Source organism: Urocitellus parryii, chromosome 4 (assembly GCF_045843805.1).
Source record: "Urocitellus parryii isolate mUroPar1 chromosome 4, mUroPar1.hap1, whole genome shotgun sequence".
NCBI classification, from domain to species: domain Eukaryota; kingdom Metazoa; phylum Chordata; class Mammalia; order Rodentia; family Sciuridae; genus Urocitellus; species Urocitellus parryii.
In genome coordinates, this window is record NC_135534.1 from 29,793,679 (window position 1) to 29,814,352 (window position 20,674).

The 20,674-nt window shown below is 50.3% G+C and overlaps 1 protein-coding gene across 2 annotated transcripts in view; it reads right to left on the reverse strand.

Moving 5' to 3' along the window:
• The window catches only part of Ldlrad3 (low density lipoprotein receptor class A domain containing 3), a 230,532-nt gene that overhangs the window by 97,727 nt on the left and 112,131 nt on the right, over positions 1–20,674 (reverse strand). The window contains exons 4-5 of one of the 2 annotated variants that reach the window (XM_077797474.1): positions 15,523–15,630; positions 10,028–10,162 (exon numbers count right to left, since the gene is read on the reverse strand). In XM_077797474.1, coding sequence (XP_077653600.1) covers positions 10,028–10,162; positions 15,523–15,630 — 243 coding nt within the window. The remainder of the gene's footprint in view (positions 1–10,027; positions 10,163–15,522; positions 15,631–20,674) is intronic. The other variant, XM_026404577.2, reaches the window with a different exon arrangement.

Genomic DNA, 20,674 nt, shown 5'->3' on the forward strand with positions numbered 1-20,674 from the left:
ACAGGGGAAACCAAAGATAACAGCTCTGCAGATGACTACGGTGGGCAGGAGCCCAGGAAGCAATTATTTCCATGAATGTAGAATCATTCTGATTCGCTTCTAAATGAGGGGGCATTTCAGAAATCTTCAAACTCCTGCTGCAGTGGTTAAAGAAAAGGAAGTTTCTGGATGCAAACACTCAATTACTAAGAAGAAAACCCCACGGGTACAGAAAGACAGCAATCAACTTCTCCCAAGCGCCTTCTGTTCCTTCCAATGAAGTCGGCATTTTTTTTTTTCTTTCCTGGCCCAGCTGGGCTTTCAAATTCTTAAATGTAGAGCAGGAAAAAAAAAGGGCCTTCCCATTCCTCCTGTCAAATGGACCTCCAGCAGTTTTACTCTAAGTAAAACTTAAGTGAATCCTTTAAGGGTGACAATTCTTTTCTATGTCTCGTCTAAGGAAGATCCTGACATCGGTGGGGGACCACAAGTCTTGGGGTAAATATTTACCACCCAGCAAATTCCAGGTTGTGACATGTTTGGTTGGATCCCCTAAACACAGACTATGTGTTTACAGAAAGCTCCTTTCTATCCACAGATAGGGGGAAAACAAAACAAAACAAAACACACACACAAAAAAAAATAGTGCTAGTTGAAAAGCCAGCACTTCCCCCGTCAAATGCTCTCTGTGATTTCTGTAGAAATTATCTGTAGCTGCTCAGTCACTTGGATCTGTTTGGCAACAGAAAGCAAAGGTCTATTCCAAAAGCATAAGCTCTTTTTACTCTCAATTACACAGGCTAGTGGGGGGCTCACAGCAGCAAAGCGAACTGCAAGAGCAGCTGGAAAGTAACCCAGCAGATCTTCCAGTTCCACAAGATGAGTGTCCACACTGCGATTCGCCCCTGCTACCCACTTCCCACTCATCACCCAATTCTGGCAATTCTACCCTCAAATGCTTCCCGAAGCCCTGGCTGGGCGGTTCCCATTCTCATGGCTTTTCTGTATTTTTTTTTCCCATAACTTCCCACTGCCCGTAGGAGAAGCTTCCAAGTCTTCCGTGAGGTCTCCTGGGCCAACAATCCACAGTCGGGCCACTGTGGTCCACTCCCAGGCTACTCCCTTCCTGTCCGTGACAGAGTTTCTCTACATGACCAAAGTCAATGGAGACTCTTCTAGACTCTCTTCTCAGCTGGGCCCGGACATTTGGGCTTCCATGTTCCTCTCTCCACAGTCCAATTCTAGCAAGCCTCCTGCCAAGCCAGATTAGCAGGACCCCTTCCCTGCACATCACCCTCCAGCTCTCCCCCAGTTCCTCATCCTTACCATCCCCCAGGGGGCTGCTGATCATTCCAGCCAGACTTCAGCAAGACCCCTGTTAGATTCACTGAGCCAGGATCCCTCTGACCCCTGACGGTTCCTCCTAGTTATCTGCCACCCCACTCCTGGGACGTACATTCCCACGCTGCCTGTCGTATCTGGAGTTGAGCCTGGTTCTACACAAGTCTCCTATACCTGTGGGTTCCATGCCTGTGGATCCCATCCATCAAGGATTAAAAATATTTGAAAAAGAATTGCATCCATACTGAACACAGTAGACATTTTTCTTGTCGTTATTCCCTAAGCAACGGAGAGTAACAACTGCTGGTGCTGCATCTGCACTGCGTTAGGTAACCTAAGTAATGTAGAGATGATGAGAGGTGCATGAGAGGAGGGGCACAGGTTCTATGCAAATATGCAAATACTACACCTTTTTTAAAAAAGGATGCACACACCTGCAGATTTTGGTATCCTTGCGGGGTTCTGCACCAATCCCCTGTGGATACCAAGGGATCCCTGTACTCAGGTCTTTTCTCCTTTACTCGTTATGGTTTAGATAGGAGCTGTCCCCCCAAATCCCTGTGTTAATGCAGGAATTTTCAGAGGTGGGTGCAGTGATTGGATTGTGAGCGCTTTAACCTCATCAGTTCATCCTAGTTTGAATGGACTAACCAGGTGGTAACTGTAGGCAGGTGGGGCATGGCTACAGGAGGTGGGTCCCTGGGGGTGCATCTCCCCTGCGCCCCTTTCCTCACTCTCTCTGCTTCCTGGCCACTGCAAGCTGAGTAGCATTCCTCCAGCAGGCCTCCTGGCCATGATGGGGTGCCTCACTGCAGGCCCAGAGCAACAAAGTCGGCCGACCGTGAACGGAACCTCTGAAACCATGAGCCAAACTAAACGTTTCCTCCTCTAAATCGTTCTTGTTGGGTATGTTGATGACAGCAACAAGAAAACTGGCTAACACGGGACTGCAGTGGTTTCTCTACAGAAAATCTGCTTTTGCTGCTCAGCTACCATCCAGCTGCGGTTGTTCTAATATCCGCAGGCTGGCCACGTGGATCTCTGCTCCTCAAACGCACCTCACTGCTTCTTGCCTCTGGGCCTGCTCACCTGCCGTCCCCTCTGCGTGGAGGGACTTCCTCCCAACCTCGCCCCCTCACCTGACCAGTCCACCCCTCCCATCCTTCTGGATTCAAGTTCGCCATTGCTCTCTCAGGAAGGCCTCGGCACCCTACAGGTGGCCCTCCCCTCTGCCTCCGGAGCATCCCGAGTTTGCTCTGCAACACCTTCTCCACCCTGGTGAGCCGTGCCTGTCCTTCCTGCAGACACCACGCCTGTCTTGCTCCCTGGGATCACTCTCTAATGCTCAGAGGCGCGTCTTTTCACATTTTTGAACATCTGGAAACCGGAAGGCATCTTGGAGTCAATAGCGTCTCACAACTGAATGGTCAGCATTGTTTCTTTCTCAACAAAACATAAAATAACAGTGGACCTTATACTCGGCATCTTTTTCTTTAAACTCCTTAAAAAAATCACTTTATTGATCTTTTACCATACATAATCTATTCAAATGACATCCATTGGAAGTGGTAAGATCACAGCTAGAGTGTAGGTTACCCTGTAACAAACCTATTTACACAATTGTCAGTGGTACCTTAAGGTTTAACAAAATTTGGTCATGTCCCAGTATCTCCCGGGAATAGGGAAAGCAGCAATCAATAGATATCTATTAAATACACTCAGCCATGCAGACATTTCCTGAGGATCCAATATTAGTTTTTGCTACCTAAGAAACACACCCTAAAATTTCAGCAAAGACATACTGTTTTCTCATGGATCTGCGGGGTGGCTGTGTCTCTGCTGGCCTCAGTGGGGACACATCCTGGGCTGTGGGGTGGGTTTGGGTTTGGCCCACCTGCCACCACGTTCTCCTGGAACCAGTGGCTCTGTAGAGCAGAGTCTTCTTGGGACACATCACCAAAGTGCAAGAGCCCACCCAATGTGGCAAGCCCATTTCCAGACCCTGATCCTATCACCTCTGCCAACATGCCACGGGTCAAAGCAAACCCAGGATTCATGGGACAGAGACGTTTCCTCCGGCCTGTCTCTCAGGCCACAGGGCAGAGGGACCGCATGAAGAACTGAGGATAAGAATCCACCCCCGCGTGGTGGAGGAGAGGGGTGGCCGGGGGAAGGAACAGTTCTAGATTTCAACAGACCCCAGCATTAGCCGAAGGAGGGTTCCCTCCGTGAGCCACATACCACCTGCCCCTGGCTGCAGTGGGTGAAGGGCAGAGTCCAGAGTTAGCAGTGGTGGCCAGAATAGGTGACCCCGCTGCCCTGCAGCCACAGGGACCCTTCCCGTGAATTCTACCAGCCGACTACATATCTACTCACTGTACGTATGTCCAGGCCCCAGCGAGACACTAGGGTGGCCAGATGGGAGGTTAGGATAGGAGGATGGAGTCCAAGGCCCCTGGGAAGCAGAAGTGGGGGTGAGTACTGAGGGCTACTGCCTCTACTGATTCCTGTTTCAGGGCTGTTGTGACATGAATGACACGACTGTGTCCAAATGTCACACTATGCGCACACTGGTCCTAGGAGACGAGAGGCCCACCCTTCTCTAGCATGAACTCATCTTGACATCGACAACCAACAAGGTCCCAAACACGGTCACTATCTGGGGTCGAGTGGATTAGAATCTCCGCGGATGAATGCTGGGAGGGAGGAACACCATTCAACAAGGGGGCAAGGTGGCTTCTGCCCACTCCTGCAGCACAGGGCCCGGCACATGGCAGGCACCTGCTTGTTACCTCCCGACTGACCAAAAAACACCCACCCTAGTGCTCGTTCTCCAAAACTCTCTCCTCTCTCACACACACACTTTGCAGAAGAAGCAGAACAAAGCCGTCACTGTCCGCTCCTGGGGAGGTGCCAAACCTCACAGCCAGCCTTCCAAATCCTCCCGAAGACTTATCACCAGGGCACAGCAAGAAAGATAAAGAAACCGCAGCCCGACTGCCAAATGTTCTGCCACCTCCTCAGCACTGGGGGCTTTTCAAGAGGTCACCTTCCCAGCATGGCCCTCGCCATCCCGCCATAGGAATGTGGAGGGTGCATTATTCTTTTGCTAAGGGAACCCTTGAGGAGGAAGAAGCAAACCTGCCCCCTTCGCGCTCCGCTTCCCCTCCAACACCAGCCGCAAGAGCCTGGAAGATCTCCTGCAGCTCTGAGCCCAGGTTGGTGGCAAGTCAGTACCATCATGGGGTGATGAAGAGCATCCTTCCACCTCAGACGACTCGAGTTCCCAACCTGCACCTACCACTGGCTTGCTTGCTGTGTGGCAGTGACCTGGAAAGCCCTCAGTGTTCCTCTGTTCTTCATCCAGAAATTGGAGGCCACAGAGCTCCGGCCCTCAGAGGCACTTGGTGACAATGGAACAGAAAAACACAACTTGAATGTGGAGACAGGCACCTGACATCTGTGTCCCCAGCATGTGTTATAACCCCTGCCTGGTCTTCTCCTGGAGGGCTGACCCCCCTCCTGACCAGAGTCCTCAGAAGCTCCCGGGGACTATGAGGACTGGGGCCCATGAGAAAGGTATTTGGGGTTAGTTATTGAATGCTAACAAAAATCACCCCACATCTTCGAGGTTTAACAAACAGAAATTATGTTGTCTGACAGTTTCCGAAATGGGTCTGAAATCCACGAGGGGCCTGTCCCTGGCTCAGGGTCTCTGGCGAGATTACAACTGAGATGCCAATATGGGCTGCAGGGATTTGACCAGGGGCAGATCCACCTCCAGCCTTACCCAGGGGTCTGCTGGAAGGCCCCAGCTCCACAAGGGCCTCTGAGAAGACACTCACAGCAGGGCAGTTGGCTTCCACCAGCAACAGCAAGAGAGACAGCAGGAGACAGCAGTGGAAAGGATGTCAGCCTTGGTAAGCTAATCCTGGAACTGACAACTCATTGTCCTTTGTTTCATTTTTCTTTGTTGAAAGTGAATCCCAATTTGCACACCCGTGTTCACAGCAGCATTGTTCCCAGGAGCCAAAGGATGGAAGCAATCCAAGTAAGTGTTCATTTGTCAAGGAGCGGAGAAACAAAATGCAGTATGTCCACACAGTGGAGTAGTACTCAGCCTTAAAAAGGAAGGGAATGGTGACGTGGGCAATATGGATGAGCCTTGAGGACATAATGCTAAGTAAGCTGAGCTGGTTGCGAAGTGACAAACATCAGCTGATTCCACTAATATGAGATACTTAGCTAGGATTACCAAATTCATCACGACAGGAAGCAGAACGGTGGCTGCCAGGGCGGGGGAGAAGGGTCACGGGGAGTTGTTGTTTACTGGGTTCAGGGTTTCAGAGATGCAAAATGTCAGAAAGTTCTGGAGATGAGTTGCACAGCCATGTGAATGCACTCAACACCACTGGACTGTGTTATGGGAATCAATTCTATGTTATAGGTATTCTCTCTCTCTCTCTCTCTCTCTCTCTCTCTCTCTCTCTCTCTCTCTCTCACACACACACACACACACACACTCACACACACACTCACACACGCATGCACACACACAATGCAGATCCAGATCACATTCACAGGGATGGGGTTATACGGGGCATAGATATCAAGAGGTGGGGATCACTGGAAGCTGCTGCCACATTCAGGGACATTTTTAAGGCCACCTGAGTGGCACTCACACCCAACATGTGCATGACACCCCCTGCTGAATCTCAGGTGTGCACCTCCCAGGGAGAGTTCTGAAGCAACAGAAAAGCCAGAGTGAACCTGCTGCACAGGCACCGATTTCAAAATGTCTTGCAAACAGGGATCTTTCCAATCAAGGAAAAAGCCAGCCCCCCACCTCACCCCAGTGTTTTTTGGTGTCTAGTCCTTCCCACAGGAAGGCTAAGACCCAGTGCTGTACCTTCTCAGGCCCATCCCAGTTCCAAGTCCTTAGGGAGCACGTCGTTGGCTGTCAAGGCCAAAGATAAAGAGGGCAACAGAAGAGGGGCTCACTGTAGGGTGGAATTTCTCCCTTTTCACCCAAGTTAGAGAAAAGGCATTTCAAGCACCATATTTCCTTGTCTTGAGACCAGTTTTCTCCACCTCCTCAAAATAAATATTATAAAATGTAATTTTCTTTTCCCACATCAACTGAAAGCAAAGATGCATTTTTCAAGGGCTTAGAAGCCCACAGGAAGCAATTAGGACATATTTGGATTAAATGAGCTCCTGTGCAGCGTTCCGAGTGGGGAGTACCTGGTGTAGCGTAAGGTCTGACAGTTCCACGTGGCACAAGACTGTATTCTGTCCAAACCAGACGCCTCTGAGACTCTTCAGGAAAACAAGGCATGGAGTTTGGGTTCTCAAAAGCCCAGCATGGGTCAGATTTTCCCACAGTGCCCACGCTCCTTTGTTCAAGTAGCAAGAGTAGCAGGCAGCTTTGCATTCAGAGGCTACCATGTCCGCACAAAGCACAGCCTTAAATACTAGAGGCACACTCGGTGCATGGTGATGTATACACCATACGAGGGACGCAGAACTGCAGGCTGGCCCGGGGGCTGCAGACCCAAGACTGGTGTCTTGTGCTCACTGAGGGGCAGACTCCCACTGAAGGAACAGAAGAAGCTTCTACTCGATTGAAACAATGATCACAACATTATTATTTTAATAAGTTATGAATACTTTAACTCACATAACTTAGCGATGTCTGTGCTGTGGATTCCACAGTGTGCACATTAACAGGGTGAGGATAAGAGAAGTCTTTTCTATTCTTCGGCATTTACTGAACCCCTGGTGTGCAGGACACTATGCTACTAGATAAGTTCTGTAGAGTACAAGGTCACAGCCAGTGTCCCTGAGTAGCCAATGGTGATGCCTTCCACAGGGGCCACCTGGAGTGGAGGTTGGTATACTGGCTGCACCTAAGGACATTACCAAATGTCTAACTAAGGAGGGCACCAACCCAGAGCTTGTTATCTAAGGGGATGTCATTTGGATACAGAAGCACAAAGCTGAGACCCTAAGGAAGGAAGGTTGCTCGATGTTAAATATTTGTCAAGGGCTGGGCTTCCTAGGTACAAGTCCTAGGTACCATCAACTTTTTCTATGAACCTCATGTTTGTGAGAAGAAAAAAGAAGCAGAATTTAGAAAAAGTAATTTCCACGGACCTATGCAGAGACCAGTCATTCCCCCCAAAGGGAAGAGCAAAAGTCGGTCTCAGCAAAACACCTGGGTCAGGAGGATGTTGCCAAACCATGAGCACCCCTCACCTGCAGGCCCCTCACCTGCAGGCCCCTCACCTGCAGGCCCCTCACCTCCAGGCCCCTCACCTCCAGGTCCCTCACCTGCAGGCCCCTCACCTCCAGGTCCCTCACCTGCAGGCCCCTCACCTCCAGGTCCCTCACCTGCAGGCCCCTCACCTCCAGGTCCCTCACCTGCAGGCCCCTCACCTCCAGGTCCCTCACCTCCAGGCCCCTCACCTGCAGGCCCCTCACCTCCAGGCCCCTCACCTCCAGGTCCCTCACCTCCAGGCCCCTCACCTCCAGGCCCCTCACCTCCAGGTCCCTCACCTCCAGGCCCCTCACCTCCAGGCCCCTCACCTCCAGGCCCCTCACCTCCAGGTCCCTCACCTGCAGGCCCCTCACCTGCAGGCCCCTCACCTCCAGGCCCCTCACTTCCAGGCCCCTCACCTCCAGGCCCCTCACCTCCAGGTCCCTCACCTGCAGGCCCCTCACCTGCAGGCCCCTCACCTGCAGGCCCCTCACCTCCAGGTCCCTCACCTGCAGGCCCCTCACCTCCAGGTCCCTCACCTGCAGGCCCCTCACTTCCAGGCCCCTCACCTCCAGGTCCCTCACCTCCAGGTCCCTCACCTGCAGGCCCCTCACCTCCAGGTCCCTCACCTGCAGGCCCCTCACCTCCAGGTCCCTCACCTGCAGGTCCCTCACCTCCAGGCCCCTCACCTCCAGGCCCCTCACTTCCAGGCCCCTCACCTCCAGGCCCCTCACCTCCAGGTCCCTCACCTGCAGGCCCCTCACCTCCAGGTCCCTCACCTGCAGGCCCCTCACCTCCAGGTCCCTCACCTGCAGGCCCCTCACCTCCAGGTCCCTCACCTGCAGGCCCCTCACCTCCAGGTCCCTCACCTGCAGGCCCCTCACCTCCAGGTCCCTCACCTGCAGGCCCCTCACTTCCAGGTCCCTCACCTCCAGGCCCCTCACCTCCAAGTCTGCCTTGGGAGCCCTTCTAGCTCACACCTAGGGGCGCCATGAGGAGAAGAGTCTGAGATACACGAACACACAGGATGCTGGGGGGAGATAATATTGATAGAAAAATGTCCTCCGTCCCTCCCATCCATGCTAATAGGTGCTTGGCTTGGTGATGTTGGTTCCCATTTGGGATCCATCCCTGGCTCTACTTTGGCATCTGTTTTGATTTTATATTATAAAAATGTGACTTTGTCTCAAGACTAGCAATACCCAGAAGTTTAGCAATCCCTAGACAAATGGCAACATTAAAATCCTCTCTAAGGTTCCTGTAGAACACTGGCTCTCAGACTTAGTGTGCTTTAGAACAATCTGGAACATTTGTTAAATGAAACAGAGATGGCTGACCCACCCTCAAGGGTGGATTCAGATGGTCGGGAATGGGGCCCCAGCACAAGCATTTCCAAAGTCCCCACCCCCCCCCCCACCACCGTGGGGTAGTTGGACTGAGGGTTGCACTTGGAGAAAACCACTGGGAAGGGAAGACCCGGGAAGGGCTTTTCCAGGCCGGGACAATCAGAGGCTTCCCACTCTACCAACACTCACCTCCTGAGCTGTTCCCTGCACAGATCTGGCCAAGTCTATGCAGATACTATTTTACCTTGTCTCTTCTGGTCATTACAGAATGCTTACTGAACAAGAGTCAGTAAGTAAAGAAAGGTGCCGGTCAGTCTTAGTGGAGGCCATGGCCTCACCCCGCCCTGTGCCTCCCAGGTTCCCAACATAGCTCAGTTTCCACCCCCAGCTGCATGCATCCTTCTGTTGCCATGACACAGCTCTGAAATCAAAAGCCTCAGATGTGCGCAGGCAATTTACACAAGAGGAAACAAAGTAGTAAACAAACACAAGGGAGTGGGACTTTAGCTCAGCTCCTCAATCACAGAAACGCAAATCAGAGCCTTCGGGGTGGCTCTCCTTCCAGGACTAGTAAAATGAAACAAACAAACAAAAAGCAACAGCAAATGTCTTTGAAAGAACAGGAAAACTGACAGGTGTGAATGATACCAGCAGCAACATCAACTGAAGAAAAAAAAAATCCAACAGCTGTGTGGTGAGAGGTGGCCACGACCTGCACAGGGGGCCCACCCTGCAGAATCCATCCTACAGAAATAATCCAATGGAAAGAAAGGGATCGCATGGCCCAACCATGCAGTGACTTAGAAACCACAGCACAGTGACACGAGGGTGTGTCCCCAGCTGGGGCCAGTGCAATTCTGAGGAGGAAAGGTGTGAGGGACATTGAACGACGAAGAATACCAAATGCAGAACGGTGGGCACAGCACAGTCAAGGCCCCGGGACCCGCACACCTACCCGCCCCAGGGCTGGGGGGCCACGCGTAGGAGCTACCCACGCTGTGTCTGGAGGCGGGCGTGGGGTCCTTCCTCCCGTGCCACGCTGCCTCAGTGACGGCCACGCTGCGTGGCGGGGGCCACTGCCCGGGGCTCCAGCGACTCCTACCTTGGGAACTCTCGCAGCTCTCCTCGTCACTGTTGTCCTGACAGTTGTTCTGCCCGTCGCAGAGGAAGCTCTTGTCGATGCAGAGGCCGTTCCTGCAGTGGTAGCGCGCCGTGGAGCAGAGCAGGGGGTTGGCCGCTGCGAAGGGAAAAGAGGGCTGGTCACCAGGGAGGCCAGCGAGTCCCACCCCCCACGACCCCAGAACCTCCCCAGCCAGCCGCGAGCTCGTCCTGCCAGTGGAAGGCCAGGCCAGGACAAGACTCACTCTGCCACCTTGCAAGAGTCCCTTCCCCCGGGTCACCGTGCTGCTGCCTGTGACCACACCAAAGTGGCCTGAATGGTCAACCCCTAGGCTGGCCTGCAGCCTACCGAGTCTGGGGCAAAACCTGGATCCCTGGACTGCTCCCCGGGGACTTGAGAGTGGACAAGTCAGTGACAGGAGACTCAGGGAGAAAAGTTGAAAGAAGTAACTGAGTCAGGTCAGAGGTCAGAGGTCAGAGATCACATGATCACGCCCAAGCGCTAGCAGGATCCTTCTGGCTCCCTCACTGTGGACCAGCCCGTTAATTCCTCGTTTATTCTTTATGATTTACGAATGTAAACTCCTGGTCTTGAGTCTTTGCCACCAAAAAAAAAAAAAAATCCACAGACCCAGTGAGTCAGGTCAGTGACCATTTCCAAAAAGCTCCTCCAAAAGGCTCCCTGTTCTAGGGACTTTCACAGAAAGAAAAGAAAATGACAGCGCTGAGCCCTGCTTTCAAGCTAAAGGGTGGCAAATGGTCAGTGTGAGGTCAACACATAATTACTTAATAACGCATAAGCAAATGTGCACAGGCAGATAGTGTCTCTGCAGCACAGGACACCTCGCGTCCCCATGCCTCACGAGGCTCACTCCAGGGCTCTTTTCAATCAGTGAAGGAGTCACATAGAAATAACCCTGCTACTTATTCACTGTGCAATCCTGGGTACATCCCTTCGCCTCTCCAAGCCTTGGTTGATTTGTCGGTGGACAGGACTGGCTACATCATGGACGGATGCAGAGCAAATTGAAAATATGGGGTCTGCTGTTCAAAAATCATTAAAACTATTCATGACAGCAAGCACAGAGTATAAGAGCAGGCGTGGCACCCTCCTGGCCTAAACACCGGCCCTGTGTGACTGCACCAGTCACAGGCCTGTGGCTCTCACACTGCTGCAGCGTTAATTTCAACATCACATGATTTCTATGAGAAAACACAGAGGGCCAAGACTGGCAGGCAGCACCCCCTAGTTATGTATGTCCTGGACACACAGGATATGACCTCCCACAGGGGGGGACAGTGGTAATGACCAAGAGGGTTCAGTCTGGACCTCAGGTGGTGAACTGAACCTGAACTGCATGTGGCGAGACCAGGACAGAGCGGATGCCAGGCCCAGCTCGGGAATTGCTCTGGGCTCAGGCTGCCTCTGGAAACAGCCTGCAAGGTCCTCAAGTGTGAGGTGGCAGCTGCAATCTCTCTGCTGTGAGCTCCACTGAGCTGCTGTTGGGTCACATACAGATGACAGCTACCAGGACTTGGTGGAGTTCACGGGGCTGGGTCAGCTAAAGGCCTGCAGGCTCTGTTTATTTTTTTTTTAATGTTCAACCTACGAAGTTTAATTTGGAAGGTCAGAGGAAGCAGAGGATGGGGAAAGCCAGAGCTCTGGGTTTGGAGGATGCTCAGCCAGTGTAAAGCCAAACAATCATAGTTCCACTTGAAAATAGAAGATTGGATTATGAAATTGCTGTGGGCCAGAGAATGGCTGAAACCAATGTCTGACATCAGCCAAAACCCAAATGGGGAAACACAGAACCCCAGATCATGTTGGGTTTTGGTCCAAAGCCTTCTGCCCATCAGCACCACCATGGTGACCTTCAGCTGGGACCTTGTAGGTCACATCTATGTGGAACAAGCAGCTCATTCAAGAACAACCCTGGGAAGGCACCCAATCACTCCAAGGTAAGCCATCAAGACTGCGTTAACACCCTAGTACCAAGCCCAGACTCATTATCAACTAACTCACTTTCCCTTCAGCCTTAGACCCTTTCAACCACATGAGCTTCCCTCCAGAAAAAAAGTCACATGTATGTGTCTATATATGGGTACATACATACTACCTATGTGTATGTATTTATACATGTACATTGGAAAACCAAGTCACAGACTGGTATGAATGCATGTAACCACAAGGACTAGTAGCCAGAATATGTGAGGAACTCTCTTAATCAAAAAGTAAAGGACCACTCAATAGGAAAACGGGCAAAGGATTCAGTAAGAAGAATGGCAAATGGTCAATTAAAAACTCAGGAAAATGTGTGTACTGTCACCAGTAATGAAGTGGCACTTCACACGCATGACACAGACCACATTTAAGGGCTTAGACTAAAGGTTGTTGGCAAAGAGGAAGTCTCATGGATTCCAAGTGGGATGCAAATTGGTAGGACCACCTTGCAGAGCGATTTAGTAAATTTTAAAGTGCGTATACCCTACGACCTGGTAATTTCACTTCTAGCTCTTACACACTCTACAGACAGTAGATGTTTGCTGAAGCCATTATTTGTAAAACAAAAAAATGGGAAATGACCCAAATGTTCATCAATCAGAGAACAGAGGCAATGTGGTGCACTATACAAGGGGACAGCTGAAAGCCTGAGGTGGCTCTTTTTCTGTAAAGGGAAAGATGGTAAATAATTTTAGGTTTTGCTAGCCACTGATGTGTCTCTGTTCTAATGACTCAACTTGGTCACTGGAGGGTAAAGCAGTCACAGATAATTCGGAAACAAGGGGCCACGTTCCAATAAAACTTTATTGACAAACACAGACAATAGGCCAAATTTGGTCCATGGTCCATAGTGTGTCAACCACTGTTGTACCACAGTGAAAAATGACATGAACTGTTCATGGTGGATAAATCTCAGAAACATAACAGTCAGTGAGCAAAGCAATGAGTATAATATGTATAGTGCTGTATCATTTATATGGAGTTATCTGTGCAAAAAATGTCATTTGTTATTAAAAGACACAAAGACAGACAGTGAATCAATGCAAACTCATATGACCAAAACCACCATCAGATTCAGGGAAGTGGACGCCTCTGGAGAGAAGGGACTAGAATGGATCCAAGAGGGACCCACTGCAGACTTCTAATTATATTTGGTAACATTTTTTTTTTTTTAATCTGAAGCAAAGAAGGCAACCCACAGCATGTTGCTTGGAACCGGGTGTTGGGAACACAGGTGCTCATTTTATTTTACTTTCAAAAGCTTTGCTACAGATCTTAAGAGTCTCATCTTTTCTGTGACACTGGCTTTCCGTTCCCTGGGTCCCCTTTCCTCTTGTCCACCATCAGCTGCCTCAGCATCTCTGACAAAAGAGGGGGTGCACACTTATAAAGAGCCACACCTGAGCTCCTCCCTGGGTCTCTCCTCTGTGACTCCACAGGCCACAGAAAGCCCTAAGACGTGAGCCCTGTTCCCCACCCTGCTGCAGGGCAAAGGAACGGAGCAGGAGAGAAGGCAGAGAAGTACACCCCCCACCCCAGCAGCAAGCCAGCAAGGAGGGCTCCCGTCAAAACCTGCACAGCCAGGTTCACACCTTCCAACTGCCAGGAGTTCACAGAGAGCGCTCCAGCCTCCACCTCCCGCAGCACCTATTGATTCTCCATTGACCCAGGTCCCACCAAGCTTCATTCCCAGTTCCCAAGGACAAAGCCAATGAGAAGGGAGAGGGGAGGCTCCTGCCCACCCTGCAGACAAACGGACAGCAAGAAAAAATAAAGCTGACAACCTGGGAGGGGACATAAAACCTTAAAAAGACAACCCAAGAATTCCAAAAGCCTAGCACGGCTTCCAGAGAGACTGGAAAGTTCTACAAAGGAACAAAGGCAATCCCCTCCCTTCCTTCCCCTCCCCCAGCCCCTGCGTCAGAGCCAGGTCTAAACCATGACGACTGTTCCTAAGGGTGACCCTGAGCTGCCACCAAAAAAGGCAGACATAGACAAGAGATTCTGGTCAATGACAGGATTCAAAGGCACAAGGCTTCGAGTCACCTAACCGGAGTGGCAGATGTCCCCCACAGACCCCAGACACTTCAAGTGTCCTCCCATGTCCTCTGCAGCTATTGACAGGCTCAGTCAGACTGTGGCACCAGTTCACATGGACCAATGCTGGAGGCTTTGGTGACCGGGGCTCAAAGCTCAGAGGTTTCTGCAGCCCATGGGGACTGTCCCAGAACCTGCAAATAGTCACCACTCAACAAACAGAAAGGAGACCCTGCGTACTATCGGGTGTTATGGCCCAGGATCTCTAGTAATATTTAGTGTGCTCCAAAGGTTTATGTTTTCTTTGTCCTTGCAAAGAATGGTTTACTACGAACTCCTTGAAACAAACAAACCAAAAAAAAAATGTATTATTTGACTCAGTTAACTAGGGAGAGGAACACTGTTATAGTATTTATTTCACTGGAGGTGGAGAAAATCGTCTGTGGAGTCAACTTACTCAATTGTAGGCTCCAAAGCTCCTTGGGTATTATTAGCACAAGAAAAACAGGGCTCTAATGGTCTATTTTCCAACCCACAATATGCAGGAAAGAGAACGTGTCTCTCTCTGCCATGACGGAGGGAGGCGTGAGTTAAGGGAACCGCTTAGCGGTTAATTAAACTGGCACGTCTACTTGGACCACATCTAAAGGAGCGGGCCAAGGGACCACTGTGGTCACCCAAAAGCAGCTGAGCGGCTTCAAGACAGGAAATGAGGCAATCTGTCTCGGGCAGGACTTAAGAAGTCCTCTTTCATCACACGAATAGAAAACTCCTTGTCACCATCCCCCCAAATTCCCACCTGTCCCCCTGTCCTGTGGTTGACCACCACTCAATGGGTAATCCTGGATTCCCTGGGGAGCTCGTCTCCCCAGCCCCCACTGCCCTGCAAACCACACAGCCGGGGACGATGGTGCTACACCAAGCTTCGTCTTCTCCAGGATGGAGATAAGGCACCCAGAATAGGTGCTCGCTGCGTGCTGATTATCATTATTCATGTGCATTAGGGTAGTGGTTAAGAGTTCAGACCCTGGGTTGACATCCCAATTTATCACTTACTAATTATGTGACCATGACAGGTTGTTTCACCTTTCCATGTCTCCCTATATCTGAAAGGGGGTGATACCACCACCTGCCCACAACCAATCCATCTGCATGAAGCATATGGAAAGGCATACACAGGAGGTGCTCAATAAGTGCCCCAGGTGGTTCATGTGGCCTGGGCAGCGTGCACATCTCCCAGACTCACCTGGGCCCTCGCCCGGAACACCCCATGGGACTGTATTTTAAATGGTACCCACCCTCCTAAGCTCATTTCCTTCAACCACCCCCACTAAGGAGCCCGGAGGAAAAGAATGTGTCCCATCCCTGATTCCCACGGCGCTCCCCACTGTCAACTCCACGTTATCACGGGAGGAGATGAGTACTTTGGGATCTCTTACTTGAGTATAAGCTCAAGGATGTCAGGGTCTGTGTCTGACCCTTCTCTGTCATCCCTGCAGCATCTTGCGTGGTGTCTGGCACAGAGATTGTGGAAAGAAGAGGAGAATCTGAAAGAAGGCAGGAGCTGGGGTTAGTGAGCAATGTAAGGCCAAACCCACTCTGGGCGCACCCCGGCACACAGGGGGAGGGTTCAGATGTCCCTAGTTTAAGAACATACCCTGACTGCTGTGGGGAGTCAGTCGGCCCGTCTTCCTCAGCCCTTCATTTGACTAGTTACTAGATGTGTTCATTCAACAGTTACGTGTCGACTATCTCCTTAAAACAAAGCACTCTACTAAGCTTTGGAGATAAAGCACATCTCAATCTCTGTTCTTAAAAAGCTTCCGTTCCAGACGGGGAGTCCAGTCAACAGGACATGGAGATACAGCGGGAGAAGTCCTATTTATTGTACGTAATCTATCACCTGCTAAGGCTGAGGCTGCAGCTTGCTCAGCTGGGAACAAAGTACCATCTCACAGCTGCCAATCCAGCAGGGAAGGCAGAAGAGCAACAGTGCTGAGAGCAGAGAACAGACAAGCACAGGGTGCAGAGTGCAGAAGTCATTTCCCACAAGGGGGTCAAGGCAGGCTGCCTCTCCAGGTGCCCTTTGCTTGAGGAAGGCTCGGGTTGTGCGGGGGAACCCACAGGATGCTCCAAGCCAGCCCTGGCAAACCAAGGAGGTTCCCCCAAGAAGCAGGTCACCAAAGGAGACTCAATGACACGACTGGGGAGCACTCAGGAAGCGTTTTCCCCATGGAGATTCCCAGACCACCCAGTCCAGCCAAGGGGCAAAGAGGAAATGCACAAGGACAGACCTAGGCCAGCACCCACCGTGGGGCTCTGTGAACAGCAAGACAGACAGACCAGGGAGACCCTTCTGCTGGGCTCAGGGGCCAGGCAGATCCCCGGGAAGAGAGCAGTGCAGGACAGGGTGGTGATGTCGCAGGACATAACTCTGCCAAAGCAGGAACAGGGGAGGCTCGGCCTGAATGAATTTGCTACGGTGGTCGCCAGACAGGGCTGTCCCGGTTCACAGCTGGAGTCCCCACCTCCCTCAATGAGGATCCTGAGAGCCACATGGACAGTGGACCTGGGGTCTCCCTCCAGTTGGGAAGGTCCAAGCACAATGGAGAAGGGAAGGCAGACACAAGTGAGTAGGGAGGGAAAGGAGAGGAGAACCTCAGAACCCTGAGGGTTTAAAAGGGAACCCTGGCCCCGCTGATCCTTACTCCTGAGAGTGAAAGAAAATGCAAACGCTGGAAAAACCCAAGGCTGTTCAATCAGACTCTAATGGGACTCTGGAAGCCACCTGTTCAAGCCAAGAAATCACCCAGCAGAACCACTCCTTTATCTTTCCTCTATTTCTTGGGTCATCTTATCAGGGGATTTTTTTTCCAAACACATGCAAAAATAGAGGCTGGTTTGATGAACCCCATGCACCAATCACTTGGCTACCATAATTACCAACTGCCGGACAGTTCTGTTTGCCCCACCCTTGATCACCCTCCCTGACCTGGTGGGACTGGCTCCAAGCACACCCAGACATCACGTAATCAGAGCTTTATAGACTTCAATACATATTTCTATAAGATATGGATTTTTAAAAAACAGTCACAATATCATTCTCAAACTTAAAAAAATAACAACAACGCTTTCATATCATCAAATATCCAACTGCCATTCAAAAATCACCAATTATCTCAATTTCGTTTCTTAGGTCATCTTATTAGGGGATTTTTTTTTTTCCAAACAAATGCAAAAATAAATGTTGGGAATGTCTTAGTTACTTGGAGTTAGGATTCAAACAAGATCCACACACTGCACGGGGTTAATGTATCTCCTGGCCTCTTTGAATCCTTGGTTTCCCCTTCCTCTATGTTTCTTCTTAGAATTTATTTATGGATGGAATTGGGCCCTGAAGAATCCCCCACACGGTGCATCTGGCAGTGTGCCTCCCCATGGGGTCATTACCGTGTTCCTCTCTCCCTGAGTTTCCTATGAACTAATGGTGAGATTTAGAGGCTCAGCCAGGCTCAGCTGGGATGCTGTTGGCAGAAGCACCTCTCGGTGGTGATGGGGGCTCCAGCTGCCTTCCATCAGAAGCCAAATAACGTCTAGCTGTGTCTCTTTTTGTGCAGCGAGAACTGGCTTTTGGGAGATTCCTAGGACAGGGCAGAGACAGGAATCCCACCTCCCTCTGGCTCTCCTACTGAAGGCAGCCTTAGAAGCCAGGCTGGGAGGCAGGCAGCCACTCTCTACAGACTCTGTTAAGTGATCTGGAGCAGCTCAAGTGGGGAAGACCGAAATCTGAACTATCAGCAAAATGGCGGTGAATCTACCATCCTTCCCACTGTCCTTAGAGTCTCAGAAACTGGAAAGGGCCAGACAGAACAAGGAGAGGATCTTGAAAGTCATGCCATAGAGATGTTTCTGAACTCCTAGGCTGTTCCCCAAGCTGCACCAGAGTGGATCTGGTCCTAATGAGTGCACCAAAGTCACTGAGAATTAATTCACAGAGAGACAACTGAGGGTGCTCATGCAGGAAAGAGCCAAACAGTAGCACAAAAAACCAGTCTGAAAACTATTAAAACCACAGCCCACAGAGGTAGAGACATGCAGTTTGACCCAACTAGTCATTTGCCTACTAAAACAAAAATCTAAGGATCCACAGTGTCGGACACTCAAAATACCCAAAATACAATCTGAAATCACTCGCCCCACGGAGACCCCAGGATAAGAAAGACGATCAACCCCAGAACACTCAGTTGTCAGACTTCCAGGGCGAAGAATTTAAAGCAGCTATTTTAGGAATGCTCTAACCAGCAATCCCAAACCTCCTTGAAACAAACGGACACACACGGTCTCAGCAAAGCCACGGAAGACCGAAGAACCCAGAGAAAATTTCAAAAGGGAAATATACAGCAACTGAACTTAAAGCCAAATCCAACACTGGATAAGCTGCAAAGAAAGGGACCAAAGAAAGAATCAAAATAATCCAACCTGAACAAGAAGAAAATGACGGACAATGAACAGAGTCTCAGGGACTCGTGGGACAGTGACAGAAGACCCGACATTGTTGTCATCAGAATCCCATCAGGAAAGAAAAAAGAGGACAGTACTTACAAAATATGGAAGAGTTGAAAATGTACAAAGTACGGCAAACGCAAAACCTCAGGAAACCCTGAACAGAAGACACCTGTGACACAGACAGTCAACACCATCATCTAAATGCTGAAAAGTAGAGACAAAAAGAGAAAAGAAGAAAAAATATATACTTCAAGGCATAACCTTTGGGGAAACGATCCAAATGACTATAAATTTCTCTTTGGAAATCAGAGAAGCCAAAAAGAAGAGGCACGTCTGAAGTACTTAGAGAAAAGAAGGATTAACCCCGAATTTCCAACACCATAAAAATATCCTTCGGGAATGAAGGTGAAATAAAGACGTTATCAGAATGAAAAATGGAGGGGATCTGTTGCCAGAAGACGTGCTTTAAAAGAACGGCTAACGGAAGTTCTTCAGACAGAGGGAAGGATCCCAGAAGGGGACGTGGAACATCAGGAGGGAGGGAAGGAACCTGAGCGGGAACTGACTGGGTAAATTCGATATTCTCTTCTCAAGAAGCCCTGAACATACCCTGGAAACTTTACAGTGAAAAATCAAAACACCCTCTTGTGGCTCTCTTGAATGAATGGAGATGGGCAATGTGACAGCCGCAACCTAACGAGCCCACAGTCAAGTCTCCACGTTCCATTGCAGTGGTGCAACATAGTTCACAGCTGTCTGAAAAGACGGACAGGTGGCTTCAGGGGTTTTCAGCCTGATCCATCCACATTTTCCACCCAAGGGTCTCAGCAACCACTGATGACCACTAACTGGATCCAGGCTTCATTAGGGGTTACGAAACAGAAATACATACCCTCACTCTACCGCTCCTCTGTTAGCTAGCATTCTTACAGAAAAAAGATGTACTTAATCTTAAGTCCGCTCTCTGGTTACTGGAAGGTGCAATTCATACTGAAAGGAAAGATAAGTGTCTGACTCTTTCCTTTTATTTTCCAGTCTTCAAAAGAGGGAGTTAGAACCACGAATTTTAAATGACAGGTGTAGGCTTAATTCCTACTTTAGTGATCTGGAATGGGTATAATGGGTATAATGGTCTCCCTTGGTCAACTGAAGGGCAATATCCAAACATGGGAATCTTACAGTGCCCTGAATTATGGCAAGGAGCATGGGACGACACAATCACTTTTGAATATACACATTAGCAGCGCTTGCTTTTTATTGCCCCTGGATTAATCATGTGTGTGTGTGTGTGTGTGTGTGTGTGTGTGCATGTGTGTGTCACTTCCAGCTTAGATGATAAGATCCTGTGACAGTAGGAAGCTGAGGCCAAGCTGTCCTCATTTCCTAAAGGACTAAATAAAATATATAAGAAGTATGTTCTTGGAGATCCCAAGCCAAAGGCAAAATCCTAATAATATGGTTTTGCCTTTAGCCTCGCGCACTTTTGTTTTAGATCACTATTTTTTATATCAATGGCTCCAGGCCAGCCACAAGACGAAGCCCTTCTCGGATACTATGTCGTCTAATTCTCACAACCAACAACCACCCTGGGACGCAGGCGCTCAGTGCCCGGGCCGGGAGACCAGGAAACCACCCGTGAGCAGATCCTACCCACACCCACCTCCAGCTCCTGTGAGTGACCTGTGTGCTCCCTGCCGAGGCGGGTGTCAGTCACCCTACCACCCACCCAACAGTCCCCCGGCTGTGCCAGGCCTCTGCCAGCTGAGAGCCAGAGATGACAGGCAGCCCCAGGAGAAGGCACGTGGGGGGAACGTCCTGTGTTCCTACGAGGAGGGGCCCCGTGACTGACAGCTCCCTGAAGCTGCCCAAATAGCATAGCAGACAGATGCCTGCGCCCCAGGGACTTAAAACAGAACCAGAGGCCGGGGAAGGTCAGTGCATCCACACCATCTCTGAGTCACCGAGACTTATGTTTTAGAAAGAAATGAATAACACGAGAAAACGGTCACAACGAAGAGCACATCACAACTGAGTCCATTACAGGAGTGTGTGTGTGTGTGTGTGTGTGTGTACTGAGTGTGTGCA